The sequence below is a fragment of the Sarcophilus harrisii genome, chromosome 1 (genome assembly GCF_902635505.1).
Source record: "Sarcophilus harrisii chromosome 1, mSarHar1.11, whole genome shotgun sequence".
Taxonomy (NCBI): Eukaryota; Metazoa; Chordata; class Mammalia; order Dasyuromorphia; family Dasyuridae; genus Sarcophilus; species Sarcophilus harrisii.
The window spans coordinates 612,500,673-612,516,302 of NC_045426.1; the positions used below are offsets into that span (position 1 = coordinate 612,500,673).

A 15,630-nucleotide genomic window follows, 5' to 3' on the forward strand; every position below is an offset into this window, starting at 1 on the left:
GCTTTCTCACAAGTTATTAATGATCTCTTATTTGTCAACTCCAATGGGCTTTGCTCAATTCTCATCTTTCTTGACATCTTTGCAGTCTGCTGTTTGTCCTTCACTCTTGAAGTGGATCAAAACATGACATGCAAGTGAATTGGATTTAAATTAGGGAAGGCTGTGCAAGGGCACCTGCCTCATTTTCCCCTTCAGAGCCATCTGGGTCCAGTGGTCAGACAGAGATCGGGCTGAGTGGAGTTGGCCCTGGATGAAATGAGAGACCTTGGCTTTTTGACTTCAGGTCTTTAATAGATCTCAGTTTGGCTGTCAGTGACACTGACAACCACGTTCTCCATTTGAACATCTGAACTATATCTTCTCTGACTTTTCATGACACTGCTTACCCTCGATTCTCTTCCTATTTGTTAAACTTCTCCTTTTCAGGCCCCTAACTGGATTATCACCTATGAGATGTCAAAAATCTGAGAGTGTCCTCTGAGACTCTAGTCCATATACTCTTCCCTTTTTTCTCTACATTGGAACTCACTTGATGACCTTATAAATTCCCATGGATTTAATGATTATGTCTATGCAGATAACTCCCAGGTCTACATAACTAGAACTTGTTTCTCTCTGAAGCTCCAATATTAGATGTCCCATTGCTATCTCAAATCCAACTTGCCCAAAATAGAACTTATATTTCCTCCCAAATCTAACCATCCTCTAAATTTTCCTTCTATTAATGAGGACACCACATCTTAGAGGCATTCATATTTATAACCTTAGTTATATACTTGATTCCTCACTCTCATTCACCTGAAGTATCCAATCAGTTACTTAATATTCCTGTATCTGTCTTCACAGCATCTCTTGAATGATATTTTGTTATCTCCATTCACACATTCATCATTCTATTTCAGGCTCTTATCATTTTATGCCTGGGTTATTTCAATAGCCTCCTAATTGTTTCCATATCTCTATTATTCCTTCTCCCTCCACTTCAATCTCTAGTATATGTTAAGTACTTAATAAATTTGTGTTCAATTGACTTGGATCTGTGAAATCTACCCTACATCTACTGCACAAGATGCATTTGATAATCAAAAATCTATGATTTTAACTGAAGAAAAAAAATTACATTGAATTAATAGTAATACTCAAATAATTGTTTTATATAATTAATCTTAATAACTTACTAGAAGTTGCTTTCCATCTTCATTGAGCAGAACAGTTTCTAACGTCTGTTGAATATAAATCCCTTCACTGAGATCATCCAAATATCTAAAAATGAAGACACAGAAAAAGTATTTGCTAAAAAAGGAAATCACAGTTCTTTTCTTAAAAGATATTCAAATATAGGGTTTTGAATACAGTAGATATATAGTACTTATTTGATGAACTGAAGTTCAAAGTGAAAAAGGCTAGAGTATATCTTAGTCTTAGGTTCTAAGGTTTTATAGATTGCAAGGCTGCCATGTGGAAAAGTGTTCAGCAGGAAGGCCAAATAACAAAAACAGAAACAACTGTCTGTGTGACATGGATGGTGTTGATCTATGCTCTAGAAATACTGACTATAGAAGTCAGTAGTAGGATCAGAAGCCATATTAAGATAAGATAAAAGCTGAGAGAGAACCTTGATTTGCACAACTGCATGGACTTAAGTAGGACTGTAAGAGCTGAGACCTCTATAGGGGCAGCACCCCAAACTTTATATCACTTAGATAGGCTAATCACAAATATTTCAAGGATATGCAAATGTGGTCAAATGTAATTAGTTGAAAGAATGAATGAAATATACAAGTACTCAACAGCTGTAGGAGAAACAAGAAGCTAACCTGAAAAATGTCACCTTCTCACCACTTAGGGTTTTCTAAGGAGTGGAAAACAATAGATAAGAAATTAGAATATAGTTATTCCATGGAGCAACGAAAACAGTTTTAAACTTGGAATTACATGACCTACATTAAAATTCTACTATCACAGTTTCCTCATTTGAAAAATGAGAAAAAATGAGATCTCTAACAACCTTTCCAGTTTTGGATATAGGATGACTACAAAATAATATGACAATTTCTCAAAGGAAAGGGAATTCTATTATACTATATATAACTTAAATATATTAAAATTTGTATTATTTAAAGATATTAAAGTTTACTAAAATATTAAGAGAAGCACTGCTATTCTTTTTGTGGTGGCAAGGAACTGGAAATTGAGAGCATGCCCATCAACTGGGGAATGGTTGAACAAGTTGTGATATATGAATGTAATGGAATATTATTGTTCTATAAGAAATGATGAGCAGGCTGATTTCAGAAAAGCCTGCAAAGACTTACATGAACTGATGCTGATTGAAATGAGCAGAACCAGGAGAACATTGTACATGATAACAGCAAGGGTATGTGATGATCAATTATAATAGATTTAATTCTTCTCAGCAATACAATGATGTCAGACAATTGCAATATATTGGGGATGAAAATGCCATCTGCATCCAGAGAAAGAACTATAGATACTGGATATGGACCCAAGCATACTATTTTCATCTTTTTTTTTTTTTTTTTGGTTGATTGGTTTGCTTTTTCTTTCTCATGGTTTTTTGCTCCTGTTCTGAATTTATGTTCACAACATGACTAATATGGAAATGTTAAAAATGATTGTACATGTATAACCTATATCAGATTGCTTGTGATCTTGGGGAGGAGGGAAGGAAGAAAAAATGTGGAACTCAAAATCTTATAAAAATGAATGCTGAAAATTATCTTTATATGTAATTGGAAAAGCAAAATGCTATTTAATGGGGAAAAAAGAACATTTTTTCAAATGAAAAGATAATGCTGCCTGGAATAAACTAATTGTAAAGAGTCAAGTAATTAAATCAAGAAAAATGTCCAAGATTGTCTGAATTTTTCCCAGAGGTTCCTTTGCTCCATTCCTCACAATATATAATTTATTAGAATCAAATTACATTTAGATTTATGAATACCTGTTTAAGTCTACAATATATTTGTGGACACTCTGAAAAGCTAAATAAAATCTTGTCACAATTTCTATGTTGTTTTCACGAAATTCTTCATCTAAATCCTGTAAGTCTGGTCTTGCTTCCAGTTTGCTTTCACACAACTCTGGACCCTGAGAAGAAGAATAATTTGCTATGAAATTTAAAAGAAAGTACATTTGATAGAAACAGTTTTTGACTAGTATTAAGAAAATTTGGTCTAACAACCTAAAAGACATATCAATAATTTTAGGTAAAGTTCAATAATTTGTTAAGACAATATTGAAACTCTTCTGCATACTGCTAGGTGAGAAACTTACCTAAATTATACTAGACATTAATTTACATTTAAGTTACAGTATTCTAAAGTTTAATAAAATATTAGTGTTTTCACAAGTTTTATCTCAAAATATACAATATATGACTTCTGTGGTTATGTCATTTAAAAATAGAATTCAATCTCTTTAAAACAGTCAGAATATACCTTCTTTTTCATTGTCACCTCCTTTATACAGAATAAGCCTTTCATTTCCCAAAGAGAGTTACTTTAGAAGGGAATACTTTAAAAATCCATAGGTGTATGAAGACTTACCTTAAAATAACTGAAATCAAAGATAATATCTCCATATTTCTGTTGATCAGCACGGTCTTTCAACCTGAAAACACTGGGAATGAACTCAGAGAGCCTCAAAAGTTCAGCAATAATGGCATTGCCACAGGATACAATCCTCAGACATGCCTGTCCACAGAGATTGTTTTCAGCAAGAAAATCCAACATTGTGAAGACGGCCAGCTGACCCTTAGCTGGGCACTGAAAATGGTCTGATCTTCTGCAGTTATGATCTATAGATTATCTGAAGAGACTTGGACTTCTTACAAATTAGATGCTCCATTAAAGTACCTGATTAAAAATGTATAAAAATCAATAACATTCCAGTAGAAATGTCGGAAGGCAAAAAAGAAAAGTATGACATCTTCCTCCAAAGTGAAGTTTTAAATTATTGACAGTATTCTTCATATCCAGAAATCTGAACCAGAGATGTGAAGTGGGACATGAAGACCACATGTTAAGTACTAAATCAAATCAAGTAACAAGTAATTATTTAGTACCTGCTCTTTACTTTTAAAGAGTGTATATACTGTGCAGTGTACTATAAATTAGCATAGGAAGGGATACAAATAAATGTGTCTCTTCACAGGTTTACAATGTAGCTGTTTAAGAGAATACAGAATCTTAGAGTTAGAAGATACTTAAGAAGTCAATCAGTATAACACACACCTAAAGAAGAATCCAACCTGTAATTCAACTGCAACAAATAGTTGGCTGTATTTAACAACCTCCAGTAAAGAGGAAGCCATAATCTCCCAGACTAGTCCTCTTTATCACTGAATAATTGAAATAATTGCTAAATATCCCTACCTTCAACAGAAGCAACTGTCAGTTACTCTGTTTTATATTTCACATAGACATACATCTAGATACAAATAACGAAAACTGGAATGTAAGAGCAGAGGGTACTAAGAATCAGGGTTTTGTTTTTTATGATGGCAATTTATAAATATGAATTAATGGTGGGTTCTCTAAACATTAAAACTCGGTCTGGTAACCAACAACTAGACATACTACTTGAACTGAATCATATCATTATGGTCATTCTCACCACAAAGGAAACCAAAAGACAAAATGAAATTAGTTTCTTCTTGGGGAGAGAAATAAAGGCATGGAAGGCGGTTGGTTTTTATCTTGTGTCCACAGGCAGTAAGAAATATCATTTAATGGGAAATTTGGTCATCTTTTACGGCACTCTAAATAAACATTTACGAAAAGACCAGTATGGAGAAAACTGCAGAGAGTCCATAAAGTAAATTTAAGTTTAACATTATTTCAAGTTAAATCAGCATGTATTTCCAAACCCTGAGATTTTAATGCAAAGGTAGGTAACAGTGGTTAAAGATCTTAGAAAAGATCCAGGAGCAAGCCTTTGGTAACCTAAAAGTTTCCAGGCTATGTGGAAGCCTCATACCTATGTAGATCATGAATATTTTCTTCAAGGAGAGAGTTAAAGGGTGCTAGACTGGGTGAGCACCAAAGAACATCACAAAAATCATACTTATTATACTTTAATGGAGAGGAAATTACTAGTTATTGATGTTACAGTAATTTCTGAATCAGCTGTTTTTTTGTATATACTTGGCCCACTTATTTGCTAGAGCAAAAACCAAAATCAATACTAAAATAGATAAATAAAGATGAGAAGATAATGGTGAGCAGCTGAAATAACTTTAACTTGAATTTTTTAAATTAAGTTGCTGACAATGAAAAATGGGAAATGGATACAAGGACATGCAATGACAGAATATAACTATTTTCCAAGAAGGTGTTACAAACGTAAGTCAGTTGTCACTGAAAACTTAAAGACCCCAGAAACTGGAAGACATGTGGCTTAAATTGCAAAAGGAAGAAGGATTTCTTATGCCTCTGTTCATAAATGACCTTATGATGATTGTATCAAGTCCTGGTATACTGCAAAATCTCCTAAAGGAACCCTAGAGTTTCTTAAAAGAATTGGCCTAATTATCCGAATACGAATAGCCAATGGGATAAAGAATGTCTATGTTTCAAACTATGTTATACAGTCAGATAGACAATTTGTGAAGGCAGACTGTCTTGGGAAGATATTGGAAATGAATTGTAGAGAATAATGGGCTGGCTTGCTTTTTACAAATGCTTTGAATGACATAAGCTTTTCCCTGAATTAAAGGTCCATCTTTTTCAACACAATCATTCTGCAAGAAAGTGAACAGAACATTAGGCTTGGAGTGAGAAAAATCTGAGTTCAAATATTCTTTCTGTGAATTCCTGGACAAATCATTCAACCTCTTTTCCTCAATTTAATATTGTTCATTAACTGACTTACTGACCCCATTTGAGTTTTTAATTTTTTTTGGCAAAGATATTGGAATTCCCAGAAAATAGGTCATTTAAAAGGCAACGAAGAGGTATGCAATAGGTGAGCATACAATGTCACATATGACTAACAGTGGGCAAAATGAATGTGCAATAGCACAGGAGAAACAATGGAGAGGATAAATCACAAAGATGGCAGAAGAGGAAGTTAGATAGTTGTCTAAGTGCAGGGTTAATTATGGAAAACCTGTATGCTCCATATGGAATCCTCCTCACAATGTTAAGGGACTTTTCCTAACACAAGTGGTTACAATCTTTCTCTCTATTGGTTTCTTCTTTGCTCATAAAAATAGGCCCAAATCTTCCCCACTTTTCACCCCTCACTAAAGTCTACCATTCCCTCTAGCTTTCATTTCATATTTCTTCTTAAGCAAATTCCTGGAAAATGCTTTCTATGCTCAGTGATTCCTGTTCCTCTCTTTCCCTCTCTTCTAAAACGCCTTCAACTGACCTCATCTTTCTACTAAAACTTGTCTCCAAAATTAACTGATGAGCTTTTCACTGCCAAATCTAAACTTTGAAGGTGATACTGCTGACCATCTCTTCCTGCATTTTCCCTCCTCGATGGGCTGGGACACTGCTCCTACCTGTCAGAATATTTCTTCTTAGTTTCCTTTGCTGAATCTTTATCCATGTTAACCTCCTTGACTATATTGAAAGTGACTATATTGAAAGGCTCAATCCTGGGTCCTTTTCTCTTTTCTTTTTATACTCTCTTTAGTTGATTAGCAAGGATTTATTAAGCACTTACTATGTATCCGGTACTATGAAGACTGAAATAAATCTTATTCTCAAGGAAGCCTAGGTTCTAATAAATTGTCCCTTCATCAGTTCCTACAGAATCAATTATCATACCTATGCAGATGACTATCAAGTTCCATGATCTATTTCTGAGCTCTAGTCATACATTATGAAGTGCCCAATGAACATTTTGAACAGGATGTTCTATCCTGGCAATTCAAAGTCTCAAAAAGTTCAAAAGCAGAACTCATTACCATTTTCCACAAATGCAACCTTCTGAACTTCTTTAGTACTTTATTGAGGCTATCACCATCCTGCTAGACATCAAGATTCATAGCTGGTATCATCTCTTCATTCTCACTCATCCTAAATATCCAATCAGCTGCTGAATCTCATCACTTTTATTTACACAGTATTTCTCAAATATGTTCTTTTCTCTTTATTTACTCAGGTATCACCTAAATTCACGTCTTTATCAATATCAACTTTCTCTGAATTATAGTAACAGCTTCCTATTTCCAAGTCTCTCCTTACTCCAGGCTGTACAGATCTGCTCATGTCAATTCCCATTCCCATCCCCCAATAAACTTCAGTTGTTCCTTATTACTTAGAAGATTAAGTAGAAATTCTTTTTTGCTTTTATTTAAAACTCTTCACAACCTTCATCCTTCTTAGTTTTCCAGTTTTATTATACATTATTGATCTCCACAAATAATGGCCTCCTTATATTCCTCACACAGCACTTCACCCCACCTCCCCATTTCCATGTCTTTGGAGTGGCTATGCCCCAATGCCTTTACATTAACTGCTCTTCTTTTTCACATCTGCTTCTTAGAATCCTTCTTCAAGATCCAATTCAAGAGAAACTGCAGGAGGCTTTTCCCAGTCCACTCAGTTGTTAATGTCTTCCTTTTCAAGATTCTCTTAAAATCTACTTTATATTTCCTATTCATCTGTATTTGTACATGTGTCTTGTTCTCTCTTTAGAATATAAGCTCCATGAATGCTAGTATTATTTTTGCTTTATCCCCAGCATTTAGTAGAGTGCCAAGTACTTATTAAGTACTTCCTCTGAGGCCCCTCTTCTCTCTTCTGACCATGCCATCCTTCATGCAGAACTTCATCCCCTCACACCTAGACCACTGCACTAGCCTGCATCTGTCTGCTCAAATTTCTCCTTATTCTAATCCTTCCTCCATTCAGTAATCAAAGTGATACTCCTAAAGTATCTGACCAAGCACTTAAGAAATCCCAGAGGCTTCCTATCACCTCTAGGAACAAATATAAAGTCCTTTGTTTGGCACTCAAAGTCTTCAAAATCCAGCACCCTCCTACCTCTCCAGTCTTCTTAGACTTCACTCATACTCTTTGATCTAATGACAGTGGCATCTTGCTATTCTACAAATATGACACTATCTCTGGGCTACAGGCATTTTCTCGGGTTGTCCTTCATGCCTGGAATTCTCTTCTTCCTCATTTTTTCCTACTGACTTCTATGGCTGTCTTCAAGTCCCAGCCAAAATCCCACTTTCTACAGGAAGCCTTTCCCAACCCTTGTTTTTGTTTCTTTCTTCTTTTAATTATTGTCTATTTATCCTGTATGTAACTTGTTCACATATTCGTCTGTTGTCTCCCTGATTATTTTAGGAGGTTCTTGATGATTGTATTTGTTTAATCTTTTCAGCCGTTCCAGTGACCCCATTTGGAGTTTTCTTGGCAAATGGCAAAGTGGTTTGCCATTTCTTTCTCCAGCTCATTTACAGATGAGGAAAATGAAGTAAAATACAGTGAAGTGACTTATTCAGAGACACACAGCTAGTCAGTGACTGAATCCAGATTTGAACTAAGAAATGAGTCTTCCTGACTCTAGCCCTAGTACTCTTATCTACTGTACCACTTAGCTTCCCTTGCTGCCTTGCATATGGTAGGCATTTAATAAATGTTTAATGACTCACTGACTTAACGAATGCTTAATGACTGGCTGGAGAAAATGGTGAGAGGAAGATTTTTCTTTCTTCTACCTAAAATCAAAATGATTAGCATTTAATTTGTCTGTTGTGGTTAGGATTTGTGACTAGTTAGGAAATTGTGAGCTTAAGTTTCAGTTCTGATGTTGATAGTTTCTTGCTAATTTTTTGCCAATGGAAAAACTTAAAATAAAAAACTGATATGAAAGGGCAATTTGTTTACATTATAACAATTTACACTGTTCCTCTGGCACAAATACTTGCAATGTAGCCAATGTATTGAATTTCCATTACTAAGTAGTTACCAGTTACCCAAATCCTCATTTAAGCTGAGAAACTAGTCCTGAAGTGGCTACTGAGATTCCTAAAGGGTTGTGTTTAAGATGTTCTTTAAAGATGACCAATTACTCAGCAACCTCCCTACAAACACAGATAGTTTTACAAGGGATTAAAAAGTTTCAGTGTCTTCTGAACTTAAGTTCAGTCTAACACTAAGGGAAAATTACTATGTTCTGCCTTTTGAGAAAACTTCATTGTTTTGTAAGAGATGGGGAATAACCCCAGTGATTAGTTTCCTAAGTTCTAGAAAAAAAATCTTTATAATTATATTAAAGCTAATTGGAATGCATACATGATGCTAAATGAAAGTTGTTTTAAAAAAAAAATCACCCAGCTATTCTGACTGGGCCCACAATAAATTTATATTATGTCTCCTCTATTGGGTTCTTACTGTTACTAGGCAATCTTACTATATCTCTCTTATGAATTCAATATCCCACTCTCCACAGAAATTCTTCCAAAACTTTGTATCCCTTCTCAAACGTCCCATAGCTTCCCTTCACTCCACTCTCTCATCTGAAAATCTTGCCTCATATTCTGTAGAAGTGAGGACTTTTTTTGTGAACACCCTCGTCCTCATGTTCTATTGGATGCTTTGGTTACTATTTCCTCCATCATCCTTGTTTCACATGCTGAAATGTTTATGCTCCATCCAGTGCTAAGCCCTCTACTTATTCAAGTGATCCCATTCTTTCCTATTTCCTTCAGGTGACTACTGTCTCTCGGAGACATCTCCTCTCTCTGTCATTCCTACTCTCACTTATTTTCAATCTCACCTTCTCTATTAGTTAATTTCATTCTTCCTACAAACATTCCCATATCTCCCTTATCCTGATCCTTTCATCCCTAAAATATGATATTTTATATCTCTTCTGTCTTTTGTAGCTTAACTCTTTAAAAAGAATGTCTAAAAAAGGTGCCTCCACTTTCCCTTCACTCTCCTCCTAACCTTTTATAATTTGGCTTCCAACTATCCCATTCCATTGAAAGTGAGTGTTTTCAAATTATTAATGATCTCTCAGTTGTTACCATTGGCCTTTTATTACTGTTCCTTGCTTCTGGACCCCACTGCAGTTTTTGATACTGTTGGTCCCTTTCTGTTCCTCAGTACTCTTTTTTCTCTACATGTTGAAGTCACTATTTTCTTCTGGTTTTCCTTTTTCCTATCTGACCACTCCTCTGTATCCTTTACTTGATCCTGTTCCATACGATGTCCACTAATCCCTGGAGTCTCTCAGGCTTCTACCTTAGGCCCTCTTTTTTTCCCTCCTTCCATACTACTTCACTTAGTGAACTCATTAACTCTCATGGATTTAATTACCATATCTATGTTGATGATGCTCAAATTTACCCTACTGCCCTAGTCTCTCTACTGACTTCCATAATCTGCAACTGTCTTTCAGACATTTCAAAATGGATGGATGTCAAGTAGACATCTTTAATCCAATATGTTCAAAACAGAATTCACTCTTTTCCCTCCAACCCTTTCTGTCCTCCTACCTTCCCTATCACTGTAGAGAGCAATACAACACTCTCTGTCCCTCAGGTTCACAAGCCAGGAGTCATTTTCGAATCCCCACTGTCTCATCCCTCGTAGCCAATCTGTTGCCAGGATTTGTTAATTTCACCTTTGTAACATCTCTCAAATATGCCTTCTTCTCCCTGACACTGTTACCACTCCAGAATAGGCCCTCATGACCTTACACCCAGTACTAGCCTGCTAGAAGTTTTGCCTATCTCAAATTTGTTCCCACTCCAATCTATTCTTCATTCAGCTACTAAAGTGATTTTTCTAAAATGAAAATATTGTCATTCACTCTTATGGGCCATCACTATACTCTAGTGGCTTCCTAGAGGAAAACACAAAACGATCCGCTTGGTGTTCAAAGTCCTCTATAACCTCACAGTCTCCTATATTTCCAGATTTCTTACACCTTACTCTCCTATACATATTCTTTGATCCAGTAACACTGGTCTTCTGACTATTCTATAGACACAGCTCAGAGCATTTTCTCTAGCTTTCCCTTATGCCTGTGTTGTTCTCCCTCCTTCAATCTGGCTTCCTTTTAAAATTCCAAATCTCACCTTCTGTGGGACGCCATCGCTAACTCTTCTCCATTCTACACTTTTCCTTTTATCACTCATTTCCTATGTCTCTTATTTACATACATACCTTACTTTGTACATATTTGTTCGCATATTATCTCCCCTATTACACTGCAAGTTCTTTGAGGACAGGGATTGTCTTTTACATCTTACTATGTTTCCAATGCTTAGTATAGCGCCTGCCACAAATTAATCACTAAACAAATGTTTATTGCTTAATAATATAATTTAGAGTCAGAAAATCTGCATTTTAATTTTGGCTGTACTATCTTGCAAACCATGGAAAAGTCACTTTTGTTCCTTGAATTTATACTTCCACAAGACTATTTTCCTATCTGTAAAATAAAAGGAACTGAATAAACTAAATGATCTCTGAAGTTCATTTCAGCTCTAAATCCTACAACCCCATGTTCCTCAATATATGTATTTTTCTTAAGTCCTAGAAAAGGATAAAAAAATGATAAAAAACGTTCACTGGCATGTTGTCCAGTAATTTTTTCAGGATGGGAAATACCAGAAAGTTTTATGAAAGGACTCATAACAGCCCTCTATAAACAAGCCTAGAAATGTTAAACAGCCTTCGGAAAACTCCGCATTTTCGACCCAAAGATGACCCATCTGTTTTTACTTAGACACACACGTTTCTCCCTAAAAAAACAAAACTTGCTTCTGCAGTATAACAACAAGAGAGCTACCCACGGGGAGACACTAAACTTGGAAAAAGAGTATCTCTCTAAGGTAGGTCCCGGTCATAACCATAATGTCCATATGTCTCATTTCCAAGTGTACACTTTCTCTCTTTCAGCCTCAGTTTTAGAATATGAAGCATAAGGTTTACAGCTGGAAGAGGCTTTAAAATCATGGTAAGAGGTTTTTATTTTTATAAACGAGGAAACGAGGCCCAGCAAAGTGAAATGACTCGCACTCGCAGGAAAGACAAGAAAGAGAACACAAGCCCGGAGTCCCGCTGCTCACTCGCGACGCTCTGACAGAAACCTCTGAGGCTCCCTCCCTTCCTACCCTTGGCCCACGCACGCCAGAGCCCTGGCAGGGGCTGGCTCCGGCTGACTCCTCGCCTCGCTGCTCATCGCTGAGGAGTTTCCTTCTCTGCGGCCCCCTCCTCCCCGAGTCTCGGCGCCCCCAGCCCCGGAGGAGCAAGCGGACTCCCTCGCCAGCTACTCCCCCCCGGCCCGGGCCTCCCCGCCCCCCCGGGTCTCGGACCCACTCTCCCTCAGTCACCTGTCACGGGGCCGGGCCCTGCTCCGGGGCCGGCCTGTCGCTGCCTGTCCCGGTCTGAGCGGTGAGGGGACGCCCTTCTAGCCCGTCACGGCGACGCTCGGGGCCTGACAATCTCCCTTCTACCTCCCCCCCAACACAAGGACCCGGCTGACCCCCTACCCCAACCTCTGAGCAGCCCGGTGGTCACATGACTAGAATCGGACGGAACAGGGTGGAGGGCGGAGGCGGGATCGGAGAGGGTCACGTGAACAATCACGGCTGGCAGCGAAGCTAGGCCAGCGCCGCTAAGTGACTATCCGACTCATCGGCGCCGTGATGACGAATTATCGGCGCCTAGTGATGACGCAGGACTCGGCTCAGCTCCGAACCGGTCGCTATAGTCACCTAGGAGAGGCGGGATCTGGGGTCTTGGCAGGAGGTGTCGTCTGCGGTTCTGACTGACGCGGGTCCAAGTCTGTAGGGGGCGACCAGGTAAGGGGTCGGGGGCGGGTGGAAGCAATCAAGGAGCCTTTGGCTCCTGGGGAGGACCGTGGAGGGACTGACATTGCCTCGAATCCGTTTCCATCAATGTTTTATTAAATGCGTAGCTTGGGATAGGAGCCTGGAGAAGGGAAGGGACCCTCTAGTGCCCGCCCCTTATGGTAGAGGGGAGTCACGGAATTGCACGCCAATTATCAAGGATTAATAATCCGCAGTCAGGTGGCTTTCCGGTTTTTTTTTTTAAATTCATTTTAATATTCCATAATTTTAAAATTTAAATTTAAAAAATTAGCATAAAAAATCTTTCCCACATTTAGCAAATGAAAAACAAAACAAAACAAAACAACCTGAAGAAAAAGCTGCATAGCCTAGTAAGAAAAATTCCCGTTGGCTCTCTCTGACCACGTATGTACGTCCTTTCTGCATTTTAAATGAATCACCAAGCTCATCTTTTCATTCTTTTGGACTTGTGGTTTAGCCTTTCATTGATCAAAGTTCTAAAATCTGTCAAGATATTTTTCTCCATAGAATTTCTCATTTTATAAGAGGTTTTAGTTCTACTGACTTCATTTCGCCTCAGATCGTAGAGGTTTCCCCCTCATTTCTCCTTGCATTGGTCTGTTTCATCATTAGTTTAAGATATAATAATATTCCATGCTTTTAGGTTTGCAAAACACTTTGCAAATATGTTGGGAGGTGGTGTTATAGCCCCATTTTGCAGATGTGGAAGCTAAAGCAGACAGAAGTGTAAGAATTTGCCCAGAATCACAGTTAATAGTATCTGAGGTATGATTTGATCTCAGATTCTCTGTGTCTTTATTTCTGTCTCTGTTCCTCTTTTTCTATCTTTTCTTTTATCTACCCCTCCTTTCAGATTTTGTATGAGGGTTTTAGGGGAGTGGGGAGGGAAATATTTGTTTTCAAAGATATATATATATATATTATATATAAATATATATATTTACGTAAATATATATATTTATACATAATATATTATATATAAATATATATATTTACATAAATATATATATTTATATATAATATATTATATATAAATATATATATTTACGTAAATATATATATACGTAAATATATATATATATATATATATATAGTAACAAAAGTTTTGAGCCTGGAAATCTATGTTCATGAATTTTAAGAAATAAGATGAATTAGAACTTCTAATGGAAGGAGTAACTTCTCAGGTATCACTGAGACTTTACTTGACAAGAACCATAGAAGACAACATCTTATTAAAAAAGAACAGGATAGATAAAAGGACACAGAGAGATTAAGAAAAAAATACTAATATGAATAAATCCAGCAACTCAGAGGTAAAAGAAGCATGATTGAAAACATTTGGTTTATATCAATAAAAACAAGTGATATTGTCATCAGAGTAAACTACAGATCATATGGACTGAAGAAGAAATAGATGTATAGAGAAAATAGATCCCCAATCATGATATAGGCATAGGGACTAGGATTTAATTATATAGAGTCATTGTGGGGTTTTCTGTCTACTAAAAATAGAATAACTAATAATTTTTTCACTTAATGACATTTTCATCCTTTTTCAAAGAGCGAAGAAACAAAAAATACTTCTATTCTGGTATTCACATCAGTAAAAAAGAACCGGGTAGCTGGATGGAAATGATGAAAATCCTGTGAGAAAGTGACCAGTTTGTGATAGGAAAGAAGAAACTGGGAATAGTTTGACATGTAACAACAATGGTTTGGGTAGGTCCTCATGGCCTAAAATTTCTTAGGGAAATCTCGATCAGTTGGAATGAGAAATTCAAAAATTTTTGAAGACATGGAGAAAAGAAATTCCGATGAATGGAAACTGTTCACATCATGGCTTGAGTCATGTTATTGAAAACCACTTAACTCTTAGTGAATTCATTAAATGTTATAATTTTATTTTCTGTAAAAGGGAGATGACTATTTGTAATTCTTGAATTACAGGGTAGTAATAAGCAAAATGCTTTGAAACTTTGAAGAATTAAGTGAGTTATATTCAATTAAAAAATCCTGTTTTTTCATGTATTATGTTTTGAGGATTCAACTTTGTACAATTATGTTTCATATTCCTTAGAACTAAGTTTTTGATTTTTGTTTCAGGTAAGGATTTTAAGAATTTAAGATTTAAGAATAGGGTATTTTTATTTTATTTTATTTTTTTTTTGCTGAGGCAGTTGGGGTTAAGTGCCTTGCCTAGGGTCACACAGCTAGAAAGTGTTAAGTGTCTGAGTTCAGATTTGAACTCAGGTCCTCCTGACTTCAGGGCTGGTGCTCTATCCACTGCACCACCTAATTGCCTCAATAGGGTACTTTTTATCCTTTTTGTAGTAAGTGATCAACAAATATTGATTAGTGCCTCCACTAAAGCAAGCACATCAATGTTTAAATTCTTTAGTGTGAGAGGAAGGATTGAAGTGTAGAAAATTTCTGGATATTCTTTAGATTTTGATATGTTGTTTTAAGACTATCATCTGAAAATTACTTTCAGTTTCTCTCTGTAGAATGACTGGTATCTATTAATTTTTAATATAAGAATTATTGAGCTTTACATGCGTTCATTTGCATATTTATTATTCTTTTATATATATATATATATTTTTTTTTTTTTTTTAAATACAGATAACAATTTCAGGATGCCAGAGAATTCAGATGATTTTCCATGGGTTTTCATCAACAATGTGGACAGTGCTCTTGGCTCCCTGAAAAACTGTGAAGCTTATATTGTTACAGGAATGCAAAGTGTCACTAACACTGCCCTGGATCTTGTGGTAACTCAGAGTGAGTAACAT

The 15,630-nt window shown here is 36.5% G+C and overlaps 2 protein-coding genes across 3 annotated transcripts in view; one reads left to right on the forward strand and one right to left on the reverse strand.

The window, feature by feature from the left end:
- WASHC5 (WASH complex subunit 5) overlaps positions 1-12,608 on the reverse strand; it is a 66,857-nt gene extending 54,249 nt beyond the window's left edge. Inside the window, exons 1-4 of the mRNA XM_003760377.4 lie at positions 12,338-12,608; positions 3,570-3,878; positions 2,966-3,111; positions 1,179-1,263 (exon numbers count right to left, since the gene is read on the reverse strand). Of these exons, the coding sequence (XP_003760425.1) occupies positions 1,179-1,263; positions 2,966-3,111; positions 3,570-3,755 (417 nt within the window). The 5' untranslated portion in view covers positions 3,756-3,878; positions 12,338-12,608. The remainder of the gene's footprint in view (positions 1-1,178; positions 1,264-2,965; positions 3,112-3,569; positions 3,879-12,337) is intronic.
- A 54-nt stretch (positions 12,609-12,662) lies between these two features.
- The window catches only part of NSMCE2 (NSE2 (MMS21) homolog, SMC5-SMC6 complex SUMO ligase), a 232,832-nt gene continuing 229,864 nt past the window's right edge, over positions 12,663-15,630 (forward strand). Inside the window, exons 1-3 of one of the 2 annotated variants that reach the window (XM_031947191.1) lie at positions 12,663-12,808; positions 14,400-14,557; positions 15,461-15,619. In XM_031947191.1, coding sequence (XP_031803051.1) covers positions 15,475-15,619 — 145 coding nt within the window. In that variant the 5' untranslated portion in view covers positions 12,663-12,808; positions 14,400-14,557; positions 15,461-15,474. The remainder of the gene's footprint in view (positions 12,809-14,399; positions 14,558-15,460; positions 15,620-15,630) is intronic. The other variant, XM_031947190.1, reaches the window with a different exon arrangement.